The sequence below is a fragment of the Stylophora pistillata genome, chromosome 1, assembly GCF_964205215.1.
Source record: "Stylophora pistillata chromosome 1, jaStyPist1.2, whole genome shotgun sequence".
Classification (NCBI taxonomy): domain Eukaryota; kingdom Metazoa; phylum Cnidaria; class Anthozoa; order Scleractinia; family Pocilloporidae; genus Stylophora; species Stylophora pistillata.
The window spans coordinates 16,961,845-16,977,030 of record NC_142519.1 but is presented as its reverse complement, the minus strand read 5'-3'; the positions used below and the strand labels follow the sequence as shown (position 1 = coordinate 16,977,030).

Below are 15,186 nucleotides of genomic sequence, written 5' to 3'. Positions count from 1 at the left end.
CCCACAAACCAAGCGTATATAATGAATCACAGAGCCAATTACGCAACTACACGTGCGTTCAAATATTGAAGAGGGAAATTAAAACAGCCAAAAAGTTCAGAGCTAGCAGGCAAGCCAGGCAACCAACCAGTTGACTCCACCAAAATACCGCTCATTTGATAACCCACCCAATCTCAGCAGCTGAACACTGATCAAAAAGACCATGCGATTAGCTAAAAAATGATTGAATCGAAGATTGTTATAAAATTGTTGAATAGATATATTATTCATAAATGTTTATTCATGAAAAGCCATCGACAAAGGAACTGAAAGACCACGCAGGCGCGCGTTTATCCGTATTGAATCTGCAACGTTAAGATGGTAAGATATGCCATTAACGTTTCAGAAGGAAATTGAGTCAAAAAATTTCCGCTGCCGATACAACACAGCCTAAAAGGTGATGTTTACGAGTCAAAAAGGAAAAAAAATTCCATCCACCTGTCCACCTGTTATTTTTGGTGACAATCTAGTTTGCGTTTAGTGGGCATCTTAATCATATCATGTCACATCAAAATTAAAGAGACGTGGTCTGACGTAAGAGAAATGAAATTTGCATTGGTTTTACTGAATTTACGGCCGAGGGAGCGTATGCATGTATTGTGCAATACGAATAAAGTAAAGGTCTGTCGGTTTGTTCATAATTTCGTTGGCGTTTAAGTGACTCCTGGTTCGAGTCACGTATTTCAAATTCAAAGTGACCTAAAAGAAGTAAATTCATATTTGCGTTCTAGATTTCGAAGTAAGCGATGCTCATTTTGTGCAAACTGAAATGTAAAAGCCAAAACAAATACGACACTCACAATGCTCACCGAAGACAGTCAAATGATATTAAAAGAGCATTTAATGTCATTAACATTGAGGCAAAATTTTAAAATCGTTTTAAAAAGTTTACTTATATGATTGGGGCCATCATCCTCACTTTTGTTGTGAACAATGTAAAGGAAAAGCCCGATGCATGCAAATTTTACCACGGGTTGAATTGGAAGAAACATTGTCTTATTTACCAAACAATCAATTTTGAACAGAAAGCCTGTCAAGTTGACTATTTTCCTTCATTTTCAATATGTTCGACACAGCTACACATATTCGTTCTACATTTGAACAACTTTGGAGTACTGTTTTTTTATTCTTCGTTGCCTACTGTGAATGCTTTCTTTGTTTTAATGGTGATTAATTACGATTTCATAGCCACACAGCTTCACTTCACTGCTGCCTCTTCTTTTTCACGTCGGCCCGACCATTTTAACATGTTTGCTTTTGCAGGATAGTTTGAAGGGTAAATGTGCTAAAATTAAAGTTTAGTCAGTTGACATTCGAACTGCGAACGTCCTGCTCTTCATAATTGATTTTGACTGATTTCGCTGTGATTATTTTACGGGTTTGCACTGCCTTCTTGTCACTTCTTGTTCTCAGTAAATGCAACTACTGGGTGACTTGCATGAACTTTCCTGTTTTCAGTACATGACGAAAACAAGCTTGCTAGTTCTCTTCTAAAAACTGGATTCCTTATTCCATATACCATGGGGTTGCACATACTGTTCGCGTAACCTAACAATAATGTACCAACGTCCACAGCTCTTGGAAGTGGGTGTAAAGAGTAAACGTCCAAAAACATTGTTATTACAAACGGCGCCCAACAAGCCATAAAACAGGCAACAACAATTAATAAAGTATTGGTGAGCTTAATTTCTTCTTGCGACATCTTAAAGGACGTTTTATTTCTTTCACGATGCCAAGTGTTTACAGCCGCATGTTCTCTTTTGGAGCCCAATTCTTCGTTTTCCCGAATGTTATCTCTTTGTTGATTTAGCCGTCGTGCGGCCTCCCTAGTTAACTTTAAAATTTTAAAGTAAGAGAAAGACATGGCGAGAAGAGGACCACAAAAACATATTACTATCATGAAATACATGTAATAAACATTAGAAGGCCAAGCTACAAAACAGTAAGATTTTCCGGGAATATAACGATATTCTGCCCAGCCAAGCAACGGTGGGGCAGATAATAACACAGTTATTAACCAGAGGATTCCCGCAAACAGGAACGCCTTTCTTGTTGTAAAAATGTTTGCGTAATTTTTCCACTGTACTACGTACGTACGTAATAATACCTGTTAATAGCTATCATAGCAAGCGACATCACCGATGATACAAACGAAAGCATCGTAATGAATCCAAAACAAACGCAGGCAGTATCTCCAAAAATCCAACGTTCTTTGATGATAGTGACCACAGTTATTGGCATGTTTAACAGGGACACGAGTAAATCAGCGAATGCGAGGTTGAGTAGAAAACCATTGGAGATGGTGCGAAGATGTTTCTTTCGAGTGAAGACAAAAAATAAAGTTGCATTTCCCAAAGAGGAAACTCCACAGACGAGAATGAGAACTATGGCCTCGATGATCGTGCTCAACTTTTGCGTCATTTTGCCTTCATTTACCCCAAAGCGTTAATGTTTAAAGACAAATCTTCTTTATGAAAGTCGCCAGTTGACGCCAATTATCCAGGCAATATGAAAATGAGCGCCGTAAGAAAACACTGACGGTTTGTACAGGTGGAATCCTAAATTTGATTCCCAATTCTTTACTGTATATTCCTTTTTTTATCCTCCCTTCTTCGCCATTAAGCTTTTGTCTAATAAAAAGTACAATTTTTGAATGGTGTTGTTAGGCGCCGGAAAGAGTTAGTCATAATAGGGTATTTCTGTGGCTTCCAATATAAAGGCAGATAAGGTAGGGCGAGGCGGTGTCTTTCGGCGGAGGATGATTGAAATTTGTCAGTATTGTTGATAATGCACGTTCGGTGTGTTGATTCACGACTAAAAGACCAAGCAAAAGAACCGGCTACCAAATACAGACTTTTAAAAAAAGGATTAATTTTAAAATCGTTTCAGGTCTAGGTCTCTTTCAATTCGAAAGCTTTTACTTATATCATTCAACATGCAGGTGCAAAAATTTATTTATAGCTCATAAATAAAAGATTCTCGATGCCTCTTCAACACAATATGAAATGAAAAAATACGATGCCTCTTCAACACATATCATTTTTTTAATGGATTTATGTGCAGATCACAAACACTTCAAGCCTTGTGCCAATTATTTGGTGTCTGAGGTGTCTTTGCACGTAACACGCGAATCACTGCTTCCGTAATCTAGTACTGACAATACAGAATACACTGATGAGCTCTAAGAACTAACTCGTAGGTCGGAAAGTCTCCACTTACATCTGGAAAGAAATTTAATTTTACCATATAGTTTTGGCTAAGAGAAGAAAACAAAAGAGCCACAAAGGAAGAAGGAAGTCCCTCAGAGCGAAGACGAAAGCCAAAATTATCCATCGTTGAACATCGGCCGAAATTCCCGCCGGATCCACGTAGCAAAACGATAGAATGATAGTTGGCGAGCAACTGTGATCCGCTGGCGCTTTAAGCCGTCATCTATACCTTCTATTATCCAACTACACTCCGTAGAGTACAAATAACTCCATAGACAAGTACAAATATCACGCGGTAATTGTACTCCAGAGAACCGGTTAGACAGGTTTTCTCGCATCCCGCAAGCGAAGAATTGGATTGAAGTTGCGAAAAAAAAATTACGGACAATTTGAATCACTTTTCAGACGACGAAGAGCCGGAATGGCTGGTAAATATTGATCAAAGTTTATTAGATAAATCTAACGAAGTAAAGCAGTTAGACGACCATGAAATTTCATGAGTTAGTGAAGAAAATAGAAACAGTAACACGACAACGCGCTAATTCCGTTCCGCTTCGCGTACTTCTGTCACGCACTCCCATAAATAAATATCCGCGAAATTCGCCCGCACTGAAAAAACAGTTTGGCGTGTTGAAGAATATATAACTTATTATAGGTTTTTTTGTGTCGCATCGCTGAGTATTTTTACTCGTTATTTGTATTTGACGAGCCCGTAGGGCGAGTCAAAATACGGCACAACTCGTAAAAATACTCAGCGATACTCTGACAACAAAACATCTAACTGAAATATATTTATTCTTCAAGTCGCTATCCTTACTAAGGATTTGAAGATCTCCTCGCCAAAGTAAGGTAATTTTGTTCACGGTAATTTCGATACAAGTCGATTTCATACACCCTGAAATCCATTCAATACATGAACAAAGTCGTTTCGATACAAATTCAGTCATTTTGATACATACTAGTGAAACAGTAATTGGACTTTCTACTTGTATCGAAGGAATTGCAGTTAGTATCAGATCTACTTGAATCGAATCGACTTTGTAATCAAACGACAAAACCCCGGCAATTTCAAAAATATATTTTGTGTGACCTATTTCATATAAGACCTTACTGGAAAATGAATACGCCATATTATGTTTTTTTCTTTTGGAAGAAAATAAAAAATAGAATATTTGACCAATCGGCTAAAAGTTTTGTTCCACATGCAGGATTGTTGCCTCCAATTTGAGATTTAGATTAAAGATTATACTGACAGTCTTCAGACAGCTTCAGTCGCTCGGGTTGTGTCCTTCAAAAATTTAATTGAGTTTTCCAGATTTAGGCTTTAAGAGAAAGTTTAAACCTTTTCTAACTTTATTTTTTTTTATGTCATTCTTTTTAGTCTGTAACGATAATTTTTTACTTTCTATAACACCAGCAAAGGCAGAAAACTTCTAAAGACTGTAAAGGATACAAAAACGAAAACAAAATATGCGCGCGTACACTCATCTCGAGAAAACAAGTTTAGAGCACATGAAGTTTTCCAGTGGCTCAAATCCATATTTGAACAAATCAATAGGGAACTTTTTCTGTGTTTACATAGCCTCATCTAAAAATAAAGGGGGCTGTGAGCTCTATACAAAGTTACGCAAACCCGAGACGCAGCAGACAACATTGCAAAACGTGGGTGGCAAGCTTGCAAGGTGCTTGCGCCTTGAGTCATTTTTTCTTTCCATAGTCCCTTTGGGGGTCAAAATAAACTCGTCCTAATAAGAAGTCTCTATTCCAATAGCCCATGGTTATAGAACTGAAAGCGAAAATAAGTTCATCTATCGGCGTTCGATAATTCTTTTTCGCTACGAAAACCAAACAGATTAGACACTATTATCTTGTGGTTGCAGAGCAGGTGCTCCCCGTAATTATGATATCGAACAGCTTCAATTAGTAAGATTTTGTTGAATGACACCAATTCAAACAAAATACATTTGCACCAAGTTGGATCTCATCCACATAAAAATATCGTCTACACTAAAACAAAACATGTATAGTTTACTGATATCAATAGTGAAATAATTAATCGAAATTCGGATACAAAATTCATGCTTTCCTGCATGAGTGAAATTGATCTGCTGCTTCTGTCCGCGAGTCCTGGGTCCTTCCTTCGGCGAGAAAATCAAATGTCAAGATAAAGAAGACGAAGCAGTCTCTTTGGCTGATGCGTTGAGGCACGGTAGACCAGGCACTCTCATTTCTTTAGCATTCCTGATCTCAGTTGAAGCTCTCCTTTGAGATGAGCGAGTTACTTTCCTTACAAAAACTCTGTTAGGTCTCCGGCAGATCGTAATTAATTGAATAAGTTCCCGTCTGAACGTTTGATTCCTTATCCCATACACAAAGGGGTTGCACATGCTGTTGGCATAACCAAGCAACAATGTGCTGATATCAATTGATCTGGGTATGCGCGAAGATGTTAAATAGACATCTATAAACATGGTGACGGCGAAAGGCGCCCAACAAGCTACGAAACAAGCAACAACGATCACTAAAGTGTTTGTGATTTTGGCTTCCTCTTGAGAAGTTCTTGTACGTCTTCTGTTTCCCTCCATTTTTTGGCTCGTATCCTCTTGTGATCCGTTTTTTTCCCCATGTCGATTCATCTGCTGCTTAGCTTGCCTGGTAAATTTTAGAATTTTGATGTATGTTATGCATATAACAGTTAGAGGGCCGAAGAAGCATATGATAAGCATAAAATACATATAATAAACATCAGAAGGCCAGAATACGAAACAGAGAGATTTCCCGGGAATATAACTATATTTTGCCCAGCCAAACAGCGGTGGGATTGATAATAACACAGATATCAACCACACGACTCCCGCAAACAGGAGGGACTTTCTCGGCGTAAAAATAGATAAGTAGTTTTTCCAATGCACCACGTAATAATATCTATTGATAGCTATCATAGCCAGCGACATCACCGATGAAACAAACGAAACCATCGCGATGAATCCAAAGAAAACGCAGGCAGCATCTCCAAAAACCCAATTTTCGCTAATAATGGTGACCACAGCTATGGGCATGTTTGACAGGGTCACGAGTAAATCAGCGAATGCGAGGTTGAGAAGAAAACCATTGGAGATGGTGCGAAGGGTTCGTCTTCTCAAGAGTATTACAAACAAAGTGATATTTCCAAAAACAGACAATGCACATATAACAGCTAGAATGGAGGCTTCGATGATCGCACTTGTTTTGGGCGTCATTTTGGATACTAAAAGTGTCACAATATGTCAGAGTTACACCATTTAGGCTGTTTGTTTATAGACGTGTTTCGTACATGGATTTCTATCGAGCTAATTAACATTTATGAAGCGTATATTACGGTGCTTACCTCCTACCAGGCCCTAAGTTAAGCTTTCTATGGAACAAAATGAGGCCTCGACAATGGCGAATTCATTTCACTTCCCACCTGGTCAGCACCTGGAATTATGTCAGTTTTTTTCAATATCTTCCTATGGTATAAATTTGTTTTTCGTTACGTACAGAAATAAAAAATAAAAAAAAAAATAATAAAACGTGTCCACTTGCATATTGTTGACATAATTACCACTAGTTCGGTAATTATCTATCTCATTCATTTGTTTCCACGTTTTTCCTGAATACGTCACTTAGAATAGATGGTCGCAAACAAGTTATGCTTTCATACTATTTGTGTTTTAAACTCTTATTCTGAGGCGAAAAGGCAAAGAAGCGAAAAGAAATCATGAAACATGTATAAACTGCTTTAGACTGGTCACTTCGAATTATATCAATGATATCAACTCCCTTTAATAAATTTAAAGCTGAAGGTAAACAGACAACAATATGGTAATGTGAAACATTGAAATTAGATAGAGGGAGGGATCGATTCAGATTAAGAAACATTGATGACACTGCCTTGCAAAGACACAGAATAATAACTCAGTAGCCAATCACTGTATTGCTGGTGGCGAGTTTTAATTTTTCCTCAGATGTATACATTTCTAAATTAAATGCTCCCTCATTAAAAGGATCTATCATGTTTAGTTGGCGTATGATGAAATGTTTTTTTTAGGTAACCACCACGTTAGGTAACCACTTTATATTTAAAAGCCAAGTTATCTTTTCTTTACATTATCTCCATAGTTATGAAGTATATATGAAGTTATGACACTGAATATATGTGTTTTGTACTCTCTCGATGACAAACCTTTCAAATACAAAAATTGTCCTCAAATGTGCTAATCATTTAGATAAATGCCCTGCCAATTTGAATATCGCTTAGCAGCCTTGATAAAGTTGCACTCTTCTTTTTTTCCCATCTGTTAACGATCTGTTAAAACAATGATTGGAAATGTTACTCAAATGATGAAATGTTTTTTAGAGAGTTTGCTGGATACATGCACGGCCGAAGTTTTTAGAAAATGAACATGAAACAACAACAGTTTTTTCGTAGCAGTTAGGCTACGATTCCAATCTATGTTGGAGGAAAAAAAAATAAACAGAGGATCAACCTTCTGCCTGATTTGCATTCCAAGTCTCTTGGTCATCATCGCTTGGTTTGAAACAAAAAAACACAAGATTAAAAAAAATTTCGTAGCTTACTTGATTTCTATCATATCATTATTTGTAAAATTATTTGGTTCTTTTGAAGGGGCTATTACCATTTTAATAGTTGCGTTGAGTGTAGGTGATTTTCAATGTAGAAATTAGCGACGAGGTGGTAAAAGGATGGAGAAAAGGAGTTTGAATTGATCTGTGAAGTTCAGTAGGTGATTAGATAACTCTTAGCTACATCGACAAAAAATAGTTAGAAAACACAGTTTAAACAATTAAAAAAGTTGCAAGTGTTGATCATTAGAGTGTGTTGTTGCAAACTGATAGGCCACCACTTTCACCGGCACAAGAAATGGTCGGAAATGAAACTCTTGAAGCGCGATTTCGTCTCATCGGCTGCTCGGAGGTGAATAGTAGTTGTTATTCACTTCTGAATTAGCCAATCAGCGCGCGCGAAAAGCCGCTTCTCGCTATTCGTTTGTGTGGTAAACACTAATATATTTGTATTTGTATTCAACAATTAGCCAAAGGCAGGTAAATTTGCACGAGGACAGGGTTGTCCCCTATTAGGTAAATTACCTTTCCCTATCCCCTACTGGGCCAATTTCAGTAAACAGGCCAGACCACAACACCGGGAGCTACGTTCCCTACTCTTTGCGATAACTGCGTGGGTTCTTTAACGTCCCCTGCTAACCAGTACAGAGAAGATGCAGAAGACGGTGGCCTACGGTTTTGTCGTCCTTGTCCGAGAAGGTTAGAAAGCAGTAGTAGATGATATGGCAGTAGTGATTCATTGATCATAGATACCACAGAGAATAAAGAAAAATCAAAAAGAAAGATGCAGACTCAGTGTGCTTTCTGCAAAAACGTTGGTGGCTTGCTCAGCTTTTCCACTCAGCGTTACCATACTACACTTATTAGAGGACCGACTATTTATCAACTGAATATCTTTCTCCGTAACCTTTTGGCGGACAGGTCTCTGTATGACGAGCGGCTTCCGTGCTGTTGCAAAGCAAGCTCTCATAGCTCTATGTGATTTGGTTTCTCGCTTCTATACAACAGTTGTGTGTGACAACAAACTCACAAGGGAGGTAGAGAAAGTGGAGAACATATTTCACAATCATCATCAAAAAGTTTATAATTTTCTAAAAGCTTCGTTGAGCCTATATGTATCAGTGACACGTGGCCTCACAATGCAGCTCACTTTGTTTTCTTCGATAGATTTAACTTACAGATCGTTAGAGACGAGATTGAATTCTCTTTCTGCATGTCAGGTGACCACATCGGAAGGAAGTCGCGACACTTTATTATCATTTTCCTTTAGTTAATCATTTGTCAACAAAATACAGTCAAGCCAAGCCATGAATTTTCTCGCATAAGCCCAGCTATTCGGTCAACCTGACACCAATTGTAAATGTCTAATGATTAATTTGTTTTTACTTAGTATAACAGCTTACTTTCACATAGTTGTCAACTGTAAAAATACACTTTTCCGAAAACAATGACGAGCTCGTAAGCATATAGGAGCCAGTATTACATGTTTCAGCAATAACCTGACGCAGGTCATTATATGAAAGATATGTTGTTCTTTTTTGCTCAATACTGCAACAGCTTATTATCCATTTTTTCCTAATGGGGAGGGCGTATAAATTTATCACATTAGTTCAATTAAAAACTTTTACTCCGTAAAGTATAGCACTTGTCTAAAGGATGGAAATAATTGCTATTTTATGGGAAGCCAATAACGCCGTTTTTACCCCCTAACCAGTTAAATCCTCTTTATCTTCAACAATCGTTATTCCCGCCTAGGCAATCCTTACCTCTTTGGTGTTTTTCTACTCTAACGAAAAAGAAATCTTCTTGATAAAATGTCATGCATGATATGTAGGGTATATTTTTTTTTATATCACAACAGCCACTCGAAATTCCAGTCCTAACATAACATATTTACTTTCATGTATAGTATTTATTACAATTTAGTTAGTCATTATAATTTAGTTTTAATATTAATTATTACACGACTCGGGCAGTCAGAGGGCCAATAACTAAAATCAACCAATCAAGATGCTCTATTGCCGGTCAATATTCTCTCAATATTGGACCGGGCACAGTCCCGAATGGTCCCGAATGATACCGCACTTGTGTCCCTTTGAACTTCAGTCGTATAATAAATCTCTTATTAACCAAGCTTGCTCGGGACCATACTGGAAGAATATCGGCCCTCGGTCTTATATGTACGGACCTCGCTGCGCTCGGTCCGTACTGTCAAGACCTCGGGCCGTTATTCTCCCAGTACGGCCCTCGCACTTGGTTGATAAATTATATATATTAGTATCGTAGGCCTTCACAGATGAAGAGCCACACCTTTTATGTGGATATACTGTGAATAAACCGTTATTATTATTATTATCATTATTATTATTATTATTACTATTATTATTAACTTTGAGATGAGAAAAGTAAGAAGATTCAGCTGATGCTATTTATCTTGATCAATATGAGTGCTGTCTGTCAAATTCTCTACGTTCTTAGGCGAAGATAAAAAGCTTAGTGAGTTCGATTCTTCGCTCACTCTTTCAATGAACAGTTTTGATACTTCCAGCATCACTGGCGCTTGAACCTTGTTCATCTGGCAAGCCATCAGGGAATTGACTTGAAAAGTGTTCACGTTAACCACTTTAGTTGCACGAAAACGGGCACAATTACAGCCTGTGACAAGCTTAATAATTTCTCTTTTGAAAGCTTGATTCCTTATTCCATACACAACAGGGTTGCACATACTGTTCGCGTAACCAAGCAACAGTGTTCCGATGTCAATTGCTCTTGGCAATGGACGAGGATGATAAACATCAATGAACATTGTGATAGCAAATGGCGCCCAACAAGCCATGAAACAGGCAACCACTATTAGCAAAGTGTTTGTGATTTTCACTTCTTCTTGAGTCATTTTGAAGAAATTTCTACGCTTTTCATGAGAAGCAATGCCATTTTCTTCTATTTCCTGAGGTTGCTGTATTACATTTTTTTGCCAGTGGTTAACCCTTCGTTTTGCTTCCCTTGTGAAGTTTAAAATTTTAAAATAAGATACACACATGGCAATTAAGGGACCGAAGAAACATATCGTTAACATAAAATACATATAATAAACATCAGAAGGCCAGAAAACGAAACAGTAAGATTTCCCAGGAATATAACGATATACCGCCCAGCCAAACAACGGTGGGACGGATAATAAAACAGATATTAACCACACGACTGCGGCAAACAAAGCCGACCTTTTCGGTGTGAAGGTGATGGAGTATGTCTTCCACTGCACTACGTAATAATATCTGTTGATAGCTATCATAGCAAGCGACATCACCGATGAAACAAACGAAAGCATCGTGATAAATCCAAAGAAAACGCAGGCAGTGTCTCCAAAAATCCAACGTTCTTTGATGATAGTGACCACAGTTATTGGCATGTTTAACACGGACACGAGTAGATCAGCAAATGCGAGGTTCAGAAGAAAACCATTGGAGATGGTGCGAAGATTTTTTCGTCTGGTGAAGACAAAAAACAAACTAATATTGCCCAGAATAGAAGTTGCGCAGATGAAAATAAGCACGGCTGCCTCGACGATGGAGGCTGTTTCTAGCGTCATTTTGAGACGAGAGCAAGCTGATCGCTTAAAGCGAACTATATATTTACTTTGTTTGTTGTTGTAAGCGCTGTGTTTTAATCAAAGACAGAAGAGTTTATTCAAATGGATTTAATTAATATTCCACTCGTCTTATCCCCTAACAGGGGTATGCTAACAATGATGACTGTCTAACGCTTTTAAAATAGAAAAGTGCGTTGGTCGAATTCTAGAGAATTTTTCAACCTACTTGGCTTGCTTCGATATCGTAACAGCTCTTTCAAAGTACATAGAAAACTATGGGAGTTTCACCATGATTAAACAGGATATTCAAAACAACTAATGTTTTTGATAAAATAAAGGTGTATGGTTGTGTCTGTTTAAACTATAAATAGTGATACTGCAAAAAAGTTTAATTTAATACGATAATAAGATTTGTCGCTGAAACGTCTAGATCTGAACCAATGATTTCACGTAATTAAACGGGTTGTCTCATAGTTTTGCCTGTGTTCGTTGGTGCAAGTTTTATAGGATCCCACAGGATCCTATCGCCACTATGCGATATTGATAATATGTAGAATGTGCAAATCGCCTGCATCGTCGGTGAGTTCTAGTTTATATAAGCGATTTAAACCAGATCAATTTTAAAGCATATTTCATTTAATACGAAAAAGCTGCTATCGGTAATACTCAAGCAAAGAAATAGCACAATTTTTATTTCAATTTGACGCGATAATAAGGAAACAGTTGTTAATTAACGAGATAGTAATTATCTTTTTTACTTTTCAAACTTTCATTTTTTTTTCTTTTTGAATTTAAACTTTAATTTACCTTTTGTAGCGTGCTAAATACTTAGCGCCGCTCGACAGAGAAGAAAATCCAGACATTATAATGTTGCTTAAACTGAAAAGCCTTTTTAATCTTAAAGAGATTAAATTGATAATAAGATTGAGGTGTCTATCCAGCCATCAGGTCTAATTATTCGAATTGTTTTTTCGCTTTGTTGCGGCAAAACTTAATCATAAATGAATTGTAAATAAAATGAAAAAGATCTTTTATTTGTTCGACGGCCTTTCTTTATCTGATGCACCTGCTCTGTGACCGCAGACGACAAATCAAGTGCTTTTGTCTGTTTGAATGTTTGATCTTGTAATTTATTGTTTATTTTATCCCAATCAAAATAAAGCTTATAGGGAGGCATTTTAGTATGTACTTTTTAAGTAACGCGACATATTGAAAGTATGCATTTCATTGTAAAAAAAATTAAAAGAAAAAATAAACATTAATTGGCACGTCCCAAATTTCTGTCATGTAAGGTAAAAGGCTTTGTCATGTAGGGTAAAAGGCTTTTCACTTCCAAGATCCTCTTAGGAATTCTCGTTACTGTCTGCCATACAATTGTCACCAGTAAGTTTGGAGAATTTGGTATTGGATCAACCAAATAACCCCTTTTGATTAATTTCTTTATTCTCATCACTTGTTTGCTTGATATTGTACTGATGTTGTGAGGAGAAATTTTTTCTTGGTCACTGTTGGGAGTGCAAGGGTTAACAAATACATATAGGGAGAAAATAACGCTGGATAAAAAAAAGTTCATTCAACAAGAAATTAAGATATCAGGAATATAACACGAGCAGTGAAGAGCTCCGCCGGTTTAGTGCGATAACTGCAAACTTAAAGTAATCCTTTACATCCTAAGATTAATATTAATATTAATCTGCCTAATATTAATTACTTTATTTTATATTATATGTTAATTATTCTATATATTGTGATCCTAACCTATTTATTATTGTTCTCTTAGTTTTAAACTATTTAAATAGTGATATGTTGTAATGCACATTTGAGCATATCCACATGGAATTTGCGCACTACAAATGCTGTATTATTATTATTATTATTATTATTATTATTATTATTATTATGCGTATTCTCCGTACTGTTCCGGGCCATACCATACGTTCCTGAAATGCAGTAATAACGAAAATTTGGTCACGATTTTAACGGATATGACGAAATTTGTCAGTCTGTGGAAATTTTGTCAAAAGCGACGATTCTAATGAAATTTGGCCGAGGCTGTCGACGAAACAAATCTGTTTTCCTTGTCCTTCTGCTTCTCCTTTTCTGCTTCTCTCTTTCCTTCTGCTTCTCCTTCTCCCTCTAATTCTCCTTATCTTTCTTCGTCTCCTTCTCCTTCTCCTTCTCCTTCTCTCTCTCCTTCTCCTTCTCCTTCTGCTTTTCCTTCTCCTTCTCCCTCTCCTTCTCCTTCTCCTTCTCCTTCTCTTTCTCCCTCTCCCTCTCTTTCTCCTTCTCCTTCTCTCCTTCTCCTTCTATTTCTGCTTCTCCTTCTCCTTCTCCTTCTCCTTCTACTTCTGCTTCTCCTTCTCTTTCTCCTTCTCCTTCTCTTTCTCTTTCTCCTTCTCCTTCTCCCTCTCCAGAACCCTCTCCCTCTCCCTCTCCTTCTCCTTCTCCTTCTCTTTCTTCTTCTCCTTTTCCTTCTCCTTCTCTTTCTCCTTCTCCTTTTGCTTCTCCTCCTCCTTCTCCCTCTTCAGAACCCTCTCCCTCTCCCTCTCCTTCTCCTTCTCTTTCTTCTTCTCCTTTTCCTTCTCCTTCTCTTTCTCCTTCTCCTTTTGCCTCTCCTCCTCCTTCTCCCTCTCCAGAACCCTCTCCCTCTCCTTCTCCTTCTCCTTCTCCTTCTCCTTCTCTTTTTCCTTCTCCTTCCTCTTCTCTTTCTCCAGCTCCTTCTTTTTCCTATTCTCTCTCTCATTCTCCTTCTCCCTCTGCTTATCCTTCTGCTTCTCCCTCTCCTTCTCCTTCTCCTTCTCTTTCTCCTTCTCCTTTTGCCTCTCCTCCTCCTTCTCCCTCTCCAGAACCCTCTCCCTCTCCTTCTCCTTCTCCTTCTCTTTTTCCTTCTCCTTCCTCTTCTCTTTCTCCAGCTCCTTCTTTTTCCTATTCTCTCTCTCATTCTCCTTCTCCCTCTGCTTATCCTTCTGCTTCTCCTTCTCCTTCTCCTGCTCCTTCTTTTTCCCATTCTCTCGCTCATTCTCCTTCTCCCTCTGCTTCTCCTTCTCCTTCTCCTTCTCCTTCTCCTTCTCCTTCTCCTTCTCCTTCTCCTTCTCCTCTCCTTCTCCTTCTCCTTCTCCTCTCCTTCTCCTCTCCTTCTCCTTTTCCTCTCCTTCTCCTTTTCCACGACTTTGGCGGGTGACCGCTTATACGGTGCCGCTTAGTAAACGATCAACTGCAACCCTAACCTTAAGTAATGCCCCCCCCCCTCCGTGTAGCACCACAGTTTCTTTAGTAATGTACTCCCTTTACTCCTTTCCGATAGTCCCCCACCCCTCTATCCTCCTCGCTCCCCTCTCCCCTTCCACCCTTCATTTTCGCTATCTTGTCTCCCAAAGTAAAAGCTCTAAAATAGTAGTGATTCTCTCTTAACCAATTTCAGTTACTATAATTTTTTGGGGTTAAAGCTTAGTACGTTAATTTGCCTAAAAAACGATGTTCTGTCGTTTGTGAGTCATCTTTTTACAAGCAATTCACAAAACACCGAGAAGAAAAAAGATATATTGCTTCATCATCCGTACGTTAAGTCCCTGAAAGCCATATCTGCTCTCTACACGTTTTTATGACGTAAATAGTTTTTAACACAGTGTGTTTTATATTTATTTGTTAAATAACAATGTGTAAATGAACCCATGCGATCATTAACACCAAAACTGGTCAGATCTTGAAATATCGTCGAAATCTAAAATATTGCTCCAAGACATA

General features: G+C 38.0%; 2 protein-coding genes and 1 pseudogene across 2 annotated transcripts; all 3 read right to left on the bottom strand.

The window, feature by feature from the left end:
• Nucleotides 1-865: 865 nt before the first annotated feature.
• LOC111321334 (G protein-coupled receptor 161B-like) lies at nucleotides 866-2,954 on the bottom strand (annotated as a pseudogene).
• A 1,626-nt stretch (nucleotides 2,955-4,580) lies between these two features.
• On the bottom strand, nucleotides 4,581-6,555 carry LOC148741457 (melatonin receptor type 1B-B-like). Its single transcript, XM_088740953.1, has one exon. It carries the CDS (start codon nucleotides 6,485-6,487, stop codon nucleotides 5,408-5,410), a length of 1,080 nt encoding a protein of 359 aa, XP_088597079.1. The 5' UTR covers nucleotides 6,488-6,555; the 3' UTR covers nucleotides 4,581-5,407.
• Nucleotides 6,556-8,956: 2,401 nt separating this feature from the next.
• Nucleotides 8,957-11,683, bottom strand: LOC111321253 (G protein-coupled receptor 161B-like). Its single transcript, XM_022924081.2, has one exon. It carries the CDS (start codon nucleotides 11,440-11,442, stop codon nucleotides 10,279-10,281), a length of 1,164 nt encoding a protein of 387 aa, XP_022779816.1. The 5' UTR covers nucleotides 11,443-11,683; the 3' UTR covers nucleotides 8,957-10,278.
• Between the last annotated feature and the right edge of the window lie 3,503 nt (nucleotides 11,684-15,186).